General features: G+C 41.6%; 1 protein-coding gene and 1 pseudogene across 1 annotated transcript; one reads left to right on the top strand and one right to left on the bottom strand.

The window, feature by feature from the left end:
- Nucleotides 1-3,452: 3,452 nt before the first annotated feature.
- Nucleotides 3,453-3,962, bottom strand: LOC122026674 (annotated as a pseudogene).
- Nucleotides 3,963-15,106: 11,144 nt separating this feature from the next.
- On the top strand, nucleotides 15,107-18,799 carry LOC122027532 (WD-40 repeat-containing protein MSI4-like). Its single transcript, XM_042586521.1, has 3 exons — nucleotides 15,107-15,364; nucleotides 15,449-15,521; nucleotides 18,741-18,799. The coding sequence occupies exons 1-3, from the start codon at nucleotides 15,233-15,235 to the stop codon at nucleotides 18,767-18,769; spliced, it is 234 nt and encodes a 77-aa protein (XP_042442455.1). The 5' UTR covers nucleotides 15,107-15,232; the 3' UTR covers nucleotides 18,770-18,799.
- The last annotated feature ends 540 nt before the right edge of the window (nucleotides 18,800-19,339 follow it).

Genomic DNA, 19,339 nt, shown 5'->3' on the forward strand with positions numbered 1-19,339 from the left:
CAAAGCGAGAGGGGGGATCGGTCTGTGGACCGATCCACCCATAGGCTGATCGATCCACAGACCGATCAGACTCCTTCCAGACCGATCAGAATGAGTCCTGATCGGTCCAGAGATCTATGGATCGGTCTGTTGACCGATCCACAACATTTGTTTCTGCTGCTTCTCTGATTTTGCTGATTCACTTGATCGAATTATCTGCTGTGAGATCTTTAAGTTACAGGTTGCAGGTATCGTGCCATTGGTTAATTTGAAATGCCTTTTATGTTGTATCTCGCTGCAAGTGATGCAATTCGAACTTCAACGTTCACTGGCCGTGATCAGTTGAGCTCAGAGACACCAGAGAAGACCATGGATGGTATTGGTGTGAGTTCAGAGAACTAGACCACATTGCAAGATCCTATTCACACCCCCTCTCTAGCCATCCCAAGATGCTAACATAGACCACATTGCACACTACAATCCATCACATGAGCCCACTACGGTCAGTGGTTGTAGTCATGAAACATGCTATACAAGTCATGCTATACAATTAGAATTATAGGCAGAAACATGTGAACACATGCTATATTAAGTCATGACATTTTGTTTCATGAAACATTGCATAAAGTTCATAATCCAGAAACATGATTAACTTTTCATAACTTAAAAGTTTTGTAAATTTGTATATGATGCACCAATGAGACATGAATACATCTATCTAAAATTGAATATAAAAGTTAGCGACAAAGTATATATGAGATAAAAATACTAATGATACAAGACTAATGTCCATCCATAAACAAAAAAAATTAAATGTCGACATCATCCATAATTACATTTTTTTATGACATTACAACACTAGCACTACTTAAACAAACCAACTAACAAACAGAACATGTATACAGCCAAAAGAATTAAGTTCACTATCACTAATATCGATATCATAGACGATACATTCCAATTCCCCATATTATGTCCAGGATAAGCAATGTATTCACTTTGTACCCTTGACTCCACTCTTGGCAATATCCTAAAATGTATATCACTGGTGTCTTTATTTGGTCCAGTATCAGACCTCACCCACTTTAACCATCCATGCTGCTTACATCCATAATATAGTCGTCCTGGATTCTTGATCGATCTAGAGACTAGCACCAATGCTCTCAGTCCGCAGTCCCTGCATCGTACAACTTCAAATTTGGTATGGTCGATATTGCTGTTACTTGATGATGCCATTCAATAGCACCTAAGAAGTAAAATTTAATAAAATTAAACTAAACAATAGCAGTTTGCATAAGTAACAAAAAATCACATAATTTTATGAATAATGTATAGTACTGTATGCCAAAAACTTGATTTACCATCTATTCATAAACTGTGTAACAATATGTTACATTAAAACTAATTAGGATAATCCTATCAGAGTCCCAAATTAGATAACAGTGTTATGAATGAGATAAAAATCAAATTGCATGTTTTAAGTGGAGAAAACTCTAATGTCATTTGATGAAGAAGGTAGCATCCACATCCGAAATATTAATGACCAACAAGCACACAATGAGCTTCTTTTATAAAATTAAATACCAGATGACAAGTAAACTACTAAAGAAATGATATGCAAATATTCAAAGTAGCTACAACTTACATTAAAATACCTAAATTTTATGACACACCATCTTTTCTAAACAAAAAAAAGAGCTAAATAATATATAGTACAAAACTTGATCTGCAAATATTTATTTTATAAAATTAAATACCAAATGACAAGCAAACAACTAAAAGAATGATGTGCAAATATTTATTTTATATAGTTTTTTTTTTGTAAACAAAGGAATTATGTGCCCTAACAACCAAGAAATGCAAATTTAAAAAAAAATAGGGAATGCGGTAGCAACCTAGATCTGCAAATATCACAAAACTTGATCTGCAAATATTTATTTTATAAAATCAAATACCAAATGACAATTAAGCAAACTACTAGAAGAATGATAAACCAAAGGAATTCTGTGCCCTAACCCAACAGCAACAAGATTCAAAAACCTCACAACAAACTATCTAAAGAGAAGTACGGTAAATCATACTACAAATATATAGATCAAAATCAAAACACAGAATTCCTTTGGTTCCATTTTCTTATGCTTCGTTTTCACCCAAATCAAATAACAGAGACATTTAGATCTTGGCTGGAGAAGGGGAGAGAGGGGGAGGAAGAATGGTAAAGGGGGAGGAAGAAAGGTACCGAACTGGACGAAGATGAAGCTGCCGGCGACCGTCGAGTTCGGGAGATGAAGCAGTTTGCTTGCCGTCGAGATCGGGAGATGAAGTTTGCTTGCCGTCGAGATCGGGAGATGAAGCTGATGGGTGTCGTCGAGTTCGGGCAGGGAAGGAGATGGCTGCCGTCGAATTTAGGAGGGGACGGAGATGGCGTCGACGGCGACCGTCGACAACGGAAGCAGTGGGGTTCGGCTGGAGTTTGGGTTAGGGCACAGAAAAAGCTTTCGGGGAGAAAAAGTATTCTGTGAGTGAGTTTTGGCACAGAAGCTGTGAGTGAGTTTTGGCACAGCAGCACGTGTTTTGCACGTTTTAATTTTGTCGTTTTCTAGCTGGGACACGGGGACAGACGCATTCTGGGGACAGAGGATCCGAACCCAGGGGCCGGATCTCCTGGACCAGAAACTCCTGGTCCCTCCCTGGACCGCATACCCCATATAAAATCTTCCCTCACGTGCGAAGCATGTGCACACGCCAACGCATGAAAACAAAGCCCTAGCCTCTTCCAACTCTAGCGTCGCCTCCCTCCCTCCAGCGCCATCTCCAGCGCCGGCCTCCCCCGTCGCCTGCGGCCTCCCTCCAGTGCCGTCTCCAGCGCTGCCCTCCAACGCCATCTCCAGCGCCCTCTCCAGTCGCCTCCCTCCCTCCAGCACCGGCCACGCCGGGAGCATCCTCTGCACGGCGAGCATCACCGGGTTGGTCGGCAGGCTGGCGCCGCTCACCTATTCACTGTCGAAGGCGGCGGCGGCGACTGCAGTGCGGTTATCCGCAGCGGAGCTGAGCAACCACGGGATAAGGGTGAATTGCATCTCGCCGGTCGGGTTGCCGACGTCATTCGGGATCAAAGCGATCAGAGAAATCTTCCCGTATATGGAAGAGCAGCAGGCGGTGGAGATGATCGAAGTGTCCTCGGCGGAGTTGGCAGAGGGACGAAGTGCGAGGTGGAAGAGGTGGCGAAGGCGGCGACGTCCTTGGCTTCAGATGAAGCTAAGTACATCAGCGACCATAATCTCGTGGTGGATGGAGGATTCACTACATCTAAATGCTTAAAACTTTCACCATAGTGATAAATCCTGAGGCTGTGAACTGATTTTCATTAATAAAAAGAGATCATTTCATTTTGTCTCACAGTTTATTATTATCTTGTTTTTTTTTAAAGAAAAACATATTTCTAAATTAGTTTAATGAAAGATTCGATTGATTTAGTTCGCCAAACTTACAATTGTAGTTTGATTCTTTGATTTCCAACGAAACAGCTTTCCAGAGAACATATCCCTGGTCAGCTTGTTAAGCTCAAAGAAGTCACTCTTTCTCTCTAGGTCCTTGAGGCATTTCCTCAAGGTAACGTTCTCCTCCTTCAGCATATCCAAAGACAAAGCAAGCTGTCTGATGACCTCCCTCTTCTCTTCATTTTTCCCTGCTATTTCAACCTTAAGTTTAACATTCTCCTCTTTGAATATTTCCGGTTCTTGTTTCAGTTTCACCAAATGACCGTTACTCCCTTCATCTGGCGTCGTTCTTAACTTCGTCTCTGTTACAATTTCTTCTTCGGGATCATCAATTTCTGAGTCCTCTGAATCGATCATGTTCACGAGCTGTGGCCTCTTCTTGTAGTACATCTCGGCATGTTTAGCAAACGAATCAGCATCCTCCTCTGTAAGGTTTAGCATCTGCCCGGTTTTCTCTTCCAATTCTGCTTAAGAAAGAAGCATACTGAAATGTGTTTGGTCATTTGTCATTACAATTTGGCTCAATTTAGGTGTTCATGGGTGACGTCGCAGGGGACGAAGGTGGCCCCGGGGCAAGCATCTGCCGTGCTTGACGACCGCGAGGTCGACGACGGCAGCGACTTGGGGCTCCTGGGTGACATCACAGGGGGCGAAGGTGGCCCCGGGGCCGAGCTCGGCGGCAACATACTTGCCGAGCTTGTGCTGGATGTCTGCGAGGAGGGAGGGAGGCGACTGGAGATGGCGCTGGAGGTCGGCGCTGTAGGGAGCGCTAAAGGGAGGCGGCGCTGCTGAAGATGGCGCTGGAGGGAGGGAGGCGACTGGAAAGGGCGCTGGAGATGACGCTGGAGGCGGCGCTGGAGACGGCGCTGGAGGGAGGCCGGTGCTGGAGACGGCGCTGGAGGGAGGGAGGCGACGCTAGAGTTGGAAGAGACTAGGGCTTTGTTTTCATGCGTTGGCGTGTGCACGTGCTTCGCACATTAGGGAAGATTTTATATGGGGTATGTGGTCCAGGGAGGGACCAGGAGTTTCTGGTCCAGGAGATCCGGCCCCCTTCTTCTTCTCTAAACTTTTGGCAATTGAATCCAACCACAATTGGATTAAGTCGGCGCTCCTCCTTTCAATTATTGTCTTCTTCACTTCCTAAAAAATTAAATAAAATCAAATAATATTCAAAATACCCATAAAGTGTATATGAATTAAAATGAAGACTACAAAATATTTAAACTCACGAAACACATTAAAAATATATAATTGGATACACGAAATGAAAGAAACATCAAGTTATAACAATAAAATAAAGTGTCCAAATGTCGATTATCAAATCTCCCACACTTATTCTTGCTCGTCTCGAGCAAGTAAATAAAATAAGAAAATAACTAAAATACATTCCCCTAGTAATTCTCAATCTTACTTAGAAAATAGTAAAAAAAAAAAATTATCAAATTCAAATAACCTAAGCATTCATGAATTCAATTCCTACATCGATTAGCAAACATGATAATTTCAATCCATACTAAATAAACTGAGGATGATAACAAAATAACCTCATAAGATAAGTGATGGTGGCTCTCCTCTCATATAAATACAATAGTGGAGCTCACTCAAGCTACTCATGATTTATGCACTACCATATGCTTGCTTTTCTTCTAATCTCCACCACTATCATATACATAAGAATGCATAATAAAATAATGAAAACATTAATTATGTAAGAGAAACATGAATCAAAACAATTGGTAATGTAAGAAAAGAAATAAGGAAGATAAAGCAAGGTAATGGTGGAAGACATGGATATAATGGCATGCTACATAGATGAGTATAAGAAAATAATGCCCCAAAAGTAATACATCCAAACTCTCAAGCTAGCTTTTCACAATTCAAAAAATATGAACAACCTCTACTATAAATTTTCAATAAAAATCTACATATGATAGACAATAAAATCTAAATGTTGCTACAATAAAGATTGATACTCTCAAAAATTTCTACCACACATAAATATAAAATGGCACAATATGTTAAAGCTCTTTTCTTTTCTTTTCTTTTCTTTTTTGTTGTTTTTTCCTTTATGTTTATGTTTTTTTTTTTCTTGTCTTTTTCTGTCTCATTTCCTGATTTGTTTTTTTTTCAACATATTATGCATTTTCCCTATACACCATCATCAATAGCTCAAATAAAAAGATAAATAGTATAATTTACCTATGGTGATCAAGTATGGTTTACCTATACTTATTTTAAATTCTACTAAGCTATTCCTCTCCCCCACACTTAGACTTTTGTCCGTCCTCGACAAAACACTCATCATGCAACATCCACAATATCCACATCCAAAAGACGAAACAAGGGAAATAAATGGAAGAGAGAAAAGAATGAAATGTCCAAGGACAGGGGAATTATTCAAGCAACATGAGATAACAAAAGGAATGAATAAAAATAAGTGAAATAGCCTTCATAAAAATTATGCAATCCTATGATACTGTGGTCTCGAAAGAATTAAGCAAGTTCTAGAGTAACATTAACCACAAGTGCATCACATATAAATGAGAACAATATGCTTAAAAATATCCTCACTGGGTATATAAAAAATTATCATCTCAATCTATCTACATAGAATCTATCATCAAGTTGTAATCACATGTAATCCAAGAATTCAATCATGATAATAAATCATTAAATTTGACAATCAAATTTAACTAACTTTCACAATTTCTAAGATGATAAAAAGAATGCATAGGAAATTTATTATGAAAACCAACAAGACAAACTAAAAATGAACTTCCAAGCACAAGCAAATAAAGACAACAAAGCAAAGAAATATATATAAGTAGAAAGAAAAAGAGAAGGTGAGATGAAACATACTCCCCTAAAATTTGATGGTCGGTGCAGATTCAGTTCCAAAAGCTAATTTGGAAGTGGAATGATTGTAGGTGAAGCAAAGACTGCTCCCTCCACCATCAACTCCTTAAAAGTTTTCTCCAATGACTGAAGACGGTTCAATTGGAGTGTCCACTCCAGAAGCTCCATTATTGCATAAAGTGTTAGGGTCTTCTTCAGTTAGTAGAATGCATCCTTGTGTGATTGATAGCAAATGAAATATCTGTAGAAATCCTGTGCAATAAAAAGAGAAAGATGTAATTCCCGCACGCATGTAATGTGAGATGGACTATAAACAATATCAATATCAATAAAGCATGAATCAAAAGAAATATCACATCCAAGAAAATAAAACTTAATTACCACTATGGAATTTTCTAAAGATTCTAAAGAAACATTGACCTTACCATCCTGGAAGGTATCTGGAGGCTTTAGAACATTGAATGTCTCATCATCTTGGTCAATTAAAGGTTCTGTCTTTGGATTAAGTACAATCAACGAAAGTGATTCTAGGGACTCCCCTACACTTCCATCATCAACAAGTAGAATAATAGGCTCAACTGGCTCAAAAGGTAGAATAGTCACAGGAAGTGATTCTTGGGCTTTATCTCTACAGTATAAGTCCCTACACCTCTATCATCATCAACAATACCTACAACATCAAGACTATCCGGAACAGAAATTGTTGGTGCAGGTTACACTAACGGTCTAATTCAGATTTTGATGAATGACAAAGTAAGTTAAGTTATGTTTAATATGATCTAACGATTTAACTAAATGTGCAAGAGAAGTCCATATAAGTCGATGGGCTGACCGGATATCTGACAAGAAATTCAGCTAAGTCGACGGGCTGACTGGATAGCTGGTACGAAGTCTAAATAGGTTGACGGGCTGACCGGATATCTAGCACAAAGTTCAGCTTGGTCAACTAGCTGACTGGATAGCTAGCATGAATTCTAAATAGGTCGACGGGCTAACCGGATGTCGGGCAAAGCGATAAGTTAAGATAAGTAACTGGAGGAGAGTGACTTGGTGAGGACGCGTTCCCCGTATGAGGGAACAATAGTCGGCGATCTAACTTAGATCCATTTGAAAAATCTAAGTTGAGATCTTGACTAGATTCTAGTCTCGAGGAGACAGAATTTAATTACTACTATCGACTATAATTGTACTAACACTTATTTTGCAGGGCAATATAAGTTTTATTGTCTCGAACTAACTTCATTTTGCAAGAAATAAAAACTGTTGGAAAAGTTGGTCGGGGTGCCCGGAAGGGGTCCGAGCGCCCGAAATGGCCAAAATCAATCTTGTCGCCAGCTTGGAGCACATTGATTGGATGACTGACATCATGGTCCAGGTGCCCGGAAGGGATCCAGGTGCTCGGAACTGCCTATATAAGTAGCCTCCCACCAGGAGCATAAAACACAACTCTTCTCTACAACTACTTTCTTGCACGCTGCTCCAAAGACGCTCCTACGAGGCTGTGAATCTTCTCCGACAACTTGCAACTCAGTTTTTATTTTCCTTATTGTCAGTAACTTTATTTTATAGTTCTTGTACTTATTGTATAACTCTTTTACGAACTATTAGTGAATTGCCCAATGAAAGCATTCTCACGTGCGAGCCTTGGAGTAGGAGTTGAGGAAGACTCTAAACCAAGTAAAACCTAGTGTGTTAGCGTTGTTTTCGTTATTATTTTATGTTGCATACTTTGACTCGATAATGATTTTTCAACGATCGCTATTTACCTCCCCCCCCCCACTCTAGCCTTCTTTTTGATCCAACAAGTAGTATCAGAGTAGGTACCACTCTGATTTGGTGCAACCACCAATCAAGCAAAGGGGGTGAAAAGTTTTGTTTTCTTATTTTCAGTTTTAAGTTTTTCGACATAATCCAAATTGGTACAATTACCTCTTTGGAAACATTTTCTCATAGCAAACTAATCTGAATTGGTGCAACACCAATTCAGTCTAAATATTTTTATTTGTATCTCACACTACTAATCCAAGACCAAAAGTCTTGGGACCATCTATGTTTTTCTTTATTGTGTGCATGAGTAATGCCCTAAAACGAGGGATACAGCATTGTCTGTCCTCCCCTCTTCAAAGGCGGCGACTTCCCATACTAGAAGAAGTGAATGGAGATCTATCTGAAAACTGACTTCGACTAGTGGTTCAGCATCACCAGAGGCTATAAGGCTCCGGTCGATAACACCGAATTTCGATGGACCCGAAACAGTGGAATCCTGAGATGAAGAAGAAAACCCAAATAGATTTCAAGGCTCTCAACACCCTCCATTACGGGCTAACAAAAGAAGAACTGAACCACGTCGGCCCACATGAAAATACGAAGGAACTGTGGGATAAGCTCATCGAATTGCACGAGGGGACCAGCGATGTGAAGGTAACCAAAAGAGACCTCTATCTGAAGAAACTATTTAATATAAAAAAAATAGGAAGGAGAAACTGTGAGTCAACTCCATGCGAGGATAAAGGACATCCTCAACGGGCTCACAACATCGACCACCAGATAAAGAACGGTGACCTGATAAGGTATGCCCTTAATGCGTTTTCTTGAAATGTACTGTGGGCATCCATCATGGATGCTTACAAGATTTTGAAGAATCTTTCTAAATTAAAGCTAGATGAACTATTTTATGAACTCGAACTCCATGAACAGACTAACTCAAAACAGGTCGAGAAAGGAATTACCCTTTTTGCAGGTTCCTCCAAAGACAAGTCAAGAACTAAACCTGAACCTGAAGGTGAGTCTGACCAAGACCCAGAAGACGAAGAATACCTGGTGAACTTGGTAAGAAAAATGTTCACCAGGAGAAAAAAGAACTTCAACAGAATTGACCTACAGAAGATCAACTCCACCACTGATCCTAACAACAAAAATGTGACCTACTTCGGATGCAACAAGAAGGGGCACTACAAAAACGAGTACCCAAAGTTGAAGAATGACAAAACTAAGAAGAAAGAACTCAAGGCGACATGGGATGAATCATCTTCAAATGAATTGAACGCCGAAGAACATAAGCACCGAAGTTACCTCACGCTGATGGCCTGTGAATCAGAATCAGAAGGCGGATCGAAAGACGGGTCCGAACCCGAATCGAGCCACAAGTCCGTACTCATTTTCGAAGGTTCCGATGAGGAATACCTTAATTTAAGAAAAATATTTTTCAAAATCATTGAATGCTTAAATAAAAAATTAACCGAAAATGAAAATCAAAATAAAATGCTTCTTGAGGAAAATCAACACCTCAAGGAACAGATCGAAAATTCTAATCCAAATCAAGTTGTAAAACTTGAGAAGGAAAACTTAATATTAAAAATTGTGATCTTGTCTGAATGCTGAATCAACGGACGCTGGGCACGTGGTGCTCCCCGGCTGCTGACGTGGATCTTCGACTGGTTGCACGAACCTCCGACGAACCTGCACAAAAGTAGGGCCGGGAAGGGGTTCCCGGCGGCGACCCTTCGATGCTCAAGTCAGGCAAGCAAGCAGCAAAAAAGAGTGGCTCTAAAGGTGTTGAACGCGTACCTCCGGTGAAGTATAAGGTTCTTTATATAGAGCGGTGAAAGAGCTCACGCATGTCCACCGAGGCGCATACGTGTCCGCAGCCCATACCGCAGTATGCGCCTGTCAGAAAGCTTACCTGACGCCTTACCGCTACAGTCCAAGCACGCCTTTGATGGGACAACAGGACACCTCATTGTCAGACTTGGAGTATGGCCTAGCCATAGGACCTGACAGCTGTCATAAGATGTTCTTGTCCTTCTCTACCCACCACAGGCCGGGGCGCCCGTCCGTCCGGCTGGACAAGGAGTCCGTCCTTCCGGCCTTCATCTTACGCTCCGGTCGGACGGTACTCACATCACGTCCGGCGATCCATTTGCATCGATATGCTGGGTAGATCCTCGGTAAGGTGCTGTGGGGACTGCTAGCGGTAGGTCACCTTGTCTTCGGCCTTCCGCTCGGCCCTTCGCTACTGTTCAATTGAGTGCCGGAACCCCGACTTCTGTTGGGTCGCCTTTTGCCATCGGTTATTCACCGGTCGGCCGGCCGGGAGGTCAGCCCATCCTTCTCCGATCGGCCACCTGGCCCTTTGACTCCCACGTGGCATTGACCCCTCAGAATGGGGGTCCCCTGTTCTAACCGTCGGATCACTTGCCTCCCTCTCAAGTCTAGTCGAAGGAGGCGAAGTCCGACTGACTGGACTGCCGATCTGACTGGATAACGGCCGCTACACTAGTCCGCTCGGCCAGGCATAGAGGTGCTCATCCGGTCGGCGATGTCTTGCTCATGCCTTGTATTCCCTTGAAATCCCTATCACATCCTTTCCCTTACTGCCAATCACGTGCACTACGCACGGTAAGGTGTGTTCATTAAATGCGACCTGTGTCCTGCTGACACGTGGCGATCCTGCTCTTGTCAGCGTATGGCGGTGGCATCACCTCCGATGGGACATCCACCGTTTGAAATGAACGGCCGGATGATGACCTCGTTCTTCGCAACCTGAATCAGACGGATATGGCCGTTCGACGCTAACGTTATAAGTCTCGCGGCCACTTCTCTCCGCCGCCTTCTTGTTTCATCGACCTTCTTCTCCACGCTGCTCTTTCTGCTCCGGCGATCCTTATTCCCTGTCTGTTTGGTGCGCTCGCCATCTTCTTCCTTTCCTCGATCTTTCTCGTACCCGTAAGCCTTCCTTTTCAGCTTCCCGCCTCTTGTATTGCTTTCTTTTTCATTCTGTCGGCATTTTCTTTTAGTTTTTCTGTCAATATTTCTTCTGTTTCGACCATGGCGAGTACTTCTACGCCTACAGTCGTCGCTCCTAGTCTCTGGTATACGGCTATGGAGAGCCGATTCGATGAAGAAGACGCATTGCGTCTCATTCGGACGTATGAAATTCCGGCTGACCATGAGATAGTTGTGGCTACTCCTTCCGATCGGCCTAATGATCCGCCGCCCCGCACCATTTGCTTCTTCCGTGATCAATTTTTGGTCGGGCTGCGCTTTCCTCCACATCCGTTCATCATCAAAATATGCAACCACTTTCGCCTCCTGCTCGGCCAACTAGTCCCAAACTCAATTAGGTTGCTGAGCGGGGTGATAGTCCTTTTCAAGTTGAACGATATCCCCTTGGACCCCCAAATCTTCCACTATTTCTTCTACCCAAAACAATCCGAGTGGGGGACCTTTATATTTCAATCTAGGTCGGGTTTCATCCTATTTACCAACATGCCGAGCTCCAATAAGCATTGGAAGGAGCATTTCTTTTTTATGCGTCTCCCCGAGCGGCCGACCTTCCGAACGAAGTGGCAGACGGTGGTGCCGAATCAACTGGGTCTTGGCAAATTCAAGAGTCATCCGGCGTATCTTCATGCGGCCAACCAGCTGGTCGGCCAATGTTACGATATCGACAAGTTGCTCCTTCCTGGAGTAATGTATATATTCGGCTTATCTCACATCCAAGCCGATCTGCCTTGCAGCATGAGTAAGCGATTCTTATCCCCCTTTTTCTTTTGTGCTAACTGATTTATTCTTTGTTTCTGTAGCTGAAGTTATGTGGCGTGCTAAGGCAACCGAAAAGCTCAAGCTGAAAGCCGCCAATATTGAGGCGGTGAAGGACAAAGAGGTAGCCGAACGGGGTTTGGTTCTGACCGCCCCTGCAACTGAAGGGAGCGAGGGAGCTCAAGTTGCTCCCGAGGCATCGGCCGCCCGCGTCTTCACCGACAAGGCCGCGGTTGATGTCACAACATCTGCCCAGGCCGAGGAGGAAGGCCGATCGGCTGACGAGGCACCATTGGTGACTCGAAAGCGCTGTCGGCTAGAGCAAGCCGCTCAACAGCCTCCAGCAGGAGAGAAGCTTTCTGAGCGGAGCGATGATGCTCATGCGGTTTTTGAGGCGGTCTCCTCGGAGCACACTCCGACTCAGCTTGACTTGCCGCCGACCATCCCTGAGGCGCAACCTTCCACCTCTAGGACTTTACGTCGTCTTACGCGACTGGGCGACCATCCGGTCCCGATCGGCGAGTCCTCTGGCCATGCTGCTGCTTCTCAAGATGACTCGAGCGACCCGAGGGTGATTAAAACTGTCCTAAGATTTCCCTCGGAGGAATACCTACTGGCCGCCGATCGGCCATCTGTTCCCGAGTAGCAGATCACCCTCACCGGTCTGCTCACCAAAGTTTGGGAGGACGCGCGCATACGCGTCGCGCTCATGTCCCCCAGTCAGCTAGGGGATAGTAACCTGCAGCAGGCGACTGGGGTATGCCTTTCTGCTTTATCGATACTTTTTGTTTTAGCTTTTAACTTAACTGCCTTCGTTCGCAGAGTTGGGTAGAGCAGATTGCGGTCAGCAATCGACTGGCTGAGCTGGAGGAAGAAATGAAAAAACTCAAACTTTCGGAGGCGAACCAAGGGCAATCCACGGCTGCTTTGGAGAAAAGCAAAAAGCTTTTGGAAGCCGAACGGAAACGAGCTTCCGATCTGGCTAGCGAGGTCGCTCGGCTTGAAGCTGTGGTCAAACAATGGGATAAAGAGATCAAGACGGCGACCACTCGGAAGCGCAAGGCCATCGACGACATGGACCTAATGAAGGTGGAGATCAGAGGGCTAGAGCAACGCATCAAGGATCTGGATGCCCTTCTGGCCACCGAGAAGGAGAGCCGCTCGGTCGATCGGCTTAAATCTGAAGGGGATTTAAAGGATCTCCAAACCGCCCTTGATGTTTCCCGAGATGCGCTTAAAGGATATCAGGACGGAGAATGTGCCCGTTCAGATGAAGTGAGGAAGGCCTTCGTCCGCTCAGACGATTTCGGAGAGAAATTCACCGACAAGATTTCCCTCACTTTCGAAGAGACGATCAAGGCGGCGGTGGATTACTTGAAGACTAAAGGCCACCTTCCCGCCGAGCTGACCATCCCCCCAGAGGATTTGGCTACCGTGATGGGCGCCATTCCTGATGCTCTTTTTGATTTTGACGCGTGAGGAGTGATCATGTTTTTGTACTCTTGCTGTTCGGCACAACTTATTTTGCTGTAACTTCTTTTGTTTGCCCAGTGTTTGGCGTAAATAGATCATCATCTTTCTGTTCTTGCAACTTTTGTTTTGGCAAGAAATTTTTCTTTCGTCATGTTTAAAGTGTTCTTTAGAACTCCTCCGCTCGGCTTCATACTCTAACATGAGCTCAAGCCGATTGTTTTCAAAAAACGCCTTTCGCCATGCGACTGCATAGCCGCTCGGCGCGCGAACGCACTACAACAAAATCGCTCATAGACATCAGTGGAACAACATCGGTTTTAGGCTAAAACCGAAGTCTTTGAGTATTTTACACCGGTTTTTCTAAAAACCGGTGTCTATGAGCGCAGATTTTAGCTCATAGACATCGGTTTTTTAGGCGATGTCTATGAGCGCCCTTTTTTAGGTTAATAGACACCGATTTTAACATCGGTTTTTAAAATCCGATGTTAATAAACCCCTTCTTAAATAATTTAATTTTTTCACCGGCCAAAATTTACAAGACTTCACAAAATTCCCTCCAAACCTAAACCAATATCCCCCTTCTCTCAACATAAACCTAAACCTAAACCTAAACCTCAGCCTCATCTCCCTCTTCCCCTTCCGCCGTCTCGCCCTCGGAGATCTCGCCGTCGCCGTCCCCTTCGTCTGCAAGTCCTGGTACCGCGCCTCCCTCGACCCTAGCTGCTGGCGCCGCCTCAACTTCCGCTCCCTCGATTTCTCGCCGTCGCCGTCCCCTTTGAACAGTGGGTTCATTTCCTCGTCACATCTCCCTGCCCGATTCCGCCGACCCTTCTCTTCTTTCCATTTTTCCCGAGTCGACAGAGCCACTCGTCGCGCCATTTCGCTGCCTAGCTGAGCTTCGCAGGCGGCGCCACAGCTGACGGGGCACAACGCGAGGACGAGTGGAGGCGAGACGAAGAAGAAAGAGGCAAGTGTATCTACCTGTGATAACTCGAAATCCATGAGGTATAGTGGGGTGGAAAACCTATAGAAAGTGAGGATTTGGTATGGATTTCGACTGGTTTTCTTCTGGTAAAGGCTTTGATTGTTCTTCCTGGAGATGTTTTGATTTACTTCTTTTGTAGACGCTTTCGATATGTTTTCCTCTTCTGTGGATGTGTTTGATTGGTTTTTCTTTGTATACGATTCGGGTTGGATTCTTCTCGGTGGGATGTGTTCTTGTTGGAGGTTTCGGTTGAAGGTTACTGCTTGGTTTGCGTATGTTACCCAAAATTGTTTGACAGTGATTTCTGATGTGTTCACAGTAGGTTTTCCTAGAGATTTTGGCTGGTGTTCGATGATTTGAGGTTGAGTTGTGTTGTGTTTTCCATGATGAACAAGTTGTAGAGAGTTGCACGTTACCTGTTTGTTAGAATGGGTCACAGAGAGGTCAGAAGTGATTCGAGCTTTCCTTGAAGTTTTGGTTCCTAATTGGAGGGTTTCGGAATGATTTAGAGTCGAATTTGTGTCTTCGTGAGAAGTTGATTTGAAATCTTTGGGTAATTTCCACTCAATGAATTTTCCCCTGCAGCATCGTTTACGGATTTCTTTTGATTTGGTTTCTGGTTTAGCTCACTTAGAATGTGATAGCAGATCAGGAAAATTAATGATGCATTGTCAGGACTGGTGGGTGGAAGACCTTTCTGTGCTAAAAATTGATCTTTATCAACGAGTTATCGCTGCAATGAGGAGAGCTGGTGACTACGTATATTCTTGATGTTTATTTGTTCCCATTCTATAACCTCTGCTGGTTCTTAGGCAGTATTTTGTTACTTTCTCCTATAAACATGATGTCTTGAGTTTGTGAGTCAGTGATTATATGCAGCCTTAGCATTTCTTTATCTATGATCATATTTTTTCTCAGGTTTGTTGATAAGTCTGTGCATATGTTTGATCAACGTAACCTAACTTCTGGTGGTGTTGGTGCACCAGTACACAAACTTGATGGTCACAAGGTTGCTGTTCTCTATGTTCAGGCATGCTATATTACTATATTATTAGCATTGGAATACTTCTGTTAAGTGCTGCTATAACTTACTGTCCTTTTAACTTTATTCCAGTGGTTTCTTGACAAAGCATCAATTTTTAGAAGAGCTGCTGAGGATGGCTTCCTCAATATATGGGATTATGAAGGTATTTGTTTATCTATAATGAAGGTTATGGAAAGTCATTTTCCCATATATTTTTTTGAAGCGAGTCTTTAAAGACAATAGAGGACCACACTCGTCTTCTGTCCATGTGATGATGCCATTCATGCCCAACACTAAAGGCATTTTTTTTTGGTGAAATAAGCATCACTGCAATCTTCCATCGCCTCTATTGTCGGGGTTGTTAATTTTAATATAATTAACCTTTATCATGTTAATCGTGATGTGTTTGTCTTAATTATTTGGGCTTAACTATATGGATCTTATCTTAATGAGTGTAGATCTAATGCTTGATCATTAGATCTAATGAGGTATCTGCAGATCTAATGCTTGATCATTTGTCTGTGAGTTCAAGATGACTTTTTTTTTATGCCGATCAGCAATCTGTAGCAATAGCACATAGTTGTATGCAGATCTAATGCTTAGATCATTCCTCTATGAGTTCAAGATTACTTTTTTTTAACACCGATCAGAAATAAATCTACATATTTCCCAGAAAATAGAGAGGTTTCATCTTTCTAAGTGATATGAACTTGTTATCTCTGATAGTTTTTGTGATCATAACATAGACCAAGGAAGAAATCTTCAAGAAATGAGTTTTTTTTTATTTAATGGATCAGGCAAATAATTGTTTTGATATCTGAAATTGTTTTCTTCTTGTCCAATTGATTTACATAGATTTTTTCTTCTTTTAATAATTGATAGAAGATTGATTTTTCAAACCTTTGATAATGTGATATTCCATAATGAAACTCATAAAAGAGGAGCACAGAGATTATAGTCTTCATTTCCATGTGTTATTTATGTTTCCTAGTATTGTTATGTTCTTTGGAAATCTCCTTGTAAGAGTTTGCAAAAGTGTTCTGTTTGTCCATCCCTGAAGCCTTGTCCCTTTGAAGCCTAATGTCTAGCAATGGGTTCATCAAGGCCTCATATAATGTCATTGTGCATAAGAGAGATGCAAGTTCTTCTACAGTGTATTTCGATACCTTGCTCAGATACACTAGTTTTGAATAGCATATATAAATTTATGAAGAAATAGTGAAGCAAAATTTGTATAAGCTAAATAGCCTTACCGCGACATCTACATGTGTCAGGATGGGGAACTAATGAGAAGACACTGATCAACATTTTAGCGCATAGAAATGCCACCCAAAGAAAGCAGATTCAGTTGGCTTACGAGGAATTGTACAACGAGAGTCTCACCAAAAAGCTCGAATCAGAACTGAAAGGAAACTTTGAGGTGGTTATTTTTCTCAACCTTTATTGTCCAATGAATGTTTTTATCTGTAGGGGCAACATCATTTGCAGAAGCTAATATTAATTATTTGAAAAATTTATAAATGTGAAGAGATCGACATGAACTTAGATATGACTTGAACCAATACTATGAATGTAAGTACATAATTAATGGTAGATTGATAGGACTTGTGGCTTGTTATGCGTGATATGCTTATGTACACTATCACATTGTAGCGGTGTATCTGATTATGTTTGATTCTTCAGAAAGCTGTATACCGCTGGAAACATCCACACTTCCAATCAAAACTTGACACTCTTAATTTGATAGCATGTAAACGTTTACAAAAAGCATTAGATGTTTTGTTTCACAAGAGTGAAAACTAGTTGCTTCTACTTAATATGTACATGGTTTATGCATATGGCTTAGGTGAAAAGGAGAAAAGAACCCACACAAATTGGGACGAATTTAGCTCTGACATAGCATGTACAGTAGCTTAGGGATGACCTTAAGCAATTCACACAACATAAAACACATGAATTAAACAACCCATATTAATTGACCTACATCCCATTAAAGAAAATTTATATGTTGACTTAAGCAATCCTTATGCAACCATTAATGAGTGTAGCATTCTCTCATTTCATAAGCTTATATGGTTGCTTTATTTGCCTAAAATAAGTTACAAACCAGATGATATGCTTTTGTTACAAACCAGATACTAGTTGGAGACTAAATGATTGCCTAAGAAGAAAGGAATTAGAGATTAGGAGCTGCAATGAGTAGAGTGGCTGGATAAGCTATCTTAAATGGTAACCTTAGGATTAAAGTATTGATTACATTTTTAACCTGCTCAACTTCCTCTAAATATCTAACACATTGATACTCGAATTTAACCTAACCTATTAAGATAAATGGGTAATCAAACTTAAAGGGTACCCATTACCATATTTAGCTATACCAATGAATTTCAAGTTCAACTAGAAGTAAGAGTGAGTGTCAATATGCCTGTGGGTACCTCAAGAATAGGGAACTCTTTGTTTTTATGATTTAACCCCTCTTCATTATTTTACTCACCTCTTTTGTTTTTACCTATATTCATGTTTTTCATTAATCAGATAGAGACCCCTAACTACATTATTTAGGCTACAAGCTCGACCTCTACCACATGGCTATAGGGAGGAAATGATCATGTTGATCCCTAATCTTATCCCTAGCCGATCATTAAACATTAAATGTGTGGGAATTTACTAGAATCTACTCCTACATGAAGCAAATGAATAAAAACTACAAGTAAAGTTTACCTACCCTGTTATGACTTCAGAAGAATATGCTGAATTTTCCATGTATGCTGGCCTTTAATATAGAGGGCTACAAGAGGATTATATCTTAGGTCAAGACACTCCAAATCCATCATAAACCAAAGGGAAAATAGTTTCTACTTACTAGAGGATTGAATGGACCCAAAAGGAAGCTCTAACTTGCTGTTTTGGGTGTTGAACTAAGGAGGCAGCTGCCTTCTTGCCGCATTCCTTGCTGCTGTGGTTGGTAGCAGAAATCACAGAAAATAGGGGGCTTAGTGCAGGATATTCAGGATACCAAGATGGCATCAGAGGTAGTACAATAAATAGTATATCTCTTCATCAGAGGTAGCTTTGTTCTTCTATGCTTCACTAGATTTGTTGTGTAGTCATATTTCTTTGTTCAACCATTATCATGCCTAGTAAGTTGTTGTATGATGTTGTAGGTTCTTATCAATCTGTACACTTGAATTAGAAGGAGCAAATTATCTATGTTATATTCTAAGCAACATATACTAAGTGTCATATATGAAAGTTTTAGATTCTATGTTATATTCGTTATCTTGCACAGCAGCCTTTAAAAACTCAGTATTCTATTTTATTTGATACATGTACACATTTGTTTTAGTTATTTGACATATGGTGGATTTATGTGTTTTTACAGTTTACAAATCTCAAGTACTCCAGAGTTGAAATTGATGAAGTGCGGTTCGAGTGGGCTGAATGCATGCTAGATTACATTTGAAGTGCGGTTCTACCTTGATGTGTTAAAAGAATGTTCTACCTTGATTTTGATATTTATTAGCTAGCTTTTAATGTAAAAAGAATGTTTGGGTATTTTATGGATATTGTTGTAAGAAGATTATTTATATAATTTGTGAATATTTGTGTATTTTATGGATATTATTGAATGAAGAATATTTGTACAATTTGTGAATATTTGTGTATTTTTTTTTTGTTATTGTCGGTTATAAAATCAAATCTGTGCTGTTAGAAAAAATACATATTACATCGGTTTTCCACCGATGTAAAATCGGTGTTATAAAGTAATATTACATCGGTCATTTACCGCTGCCAAAACTGGTGTTATTAACATACAATATTACATCGGTTTTACACCGTGTATGAAACGATGTCGTTAAGTGATACTACACCGGTTAATAACCGATTCGAAAACCGGTGTCGTTAAGTGATACTACACCGGTTTTAACCCGATGTCTAAAATGGCAGACTTTTAACATCGGCTTCATAGACATCCGTGTC

This window comes from Zingiber officinale, chromosome 10A (genome assembly GCF_018446385.1).
Source record: "Zingiber officinale cultivar Zhangliang chromosome 10A, Zo_v1.1, whole genome shotgun sequence".
NCBI lineage: Eukaryota > Viridiplantae > Streptophyta > Magnoliopsida > Zingiberales > Zingiberaceae > Zingiber > Zingiber officinale.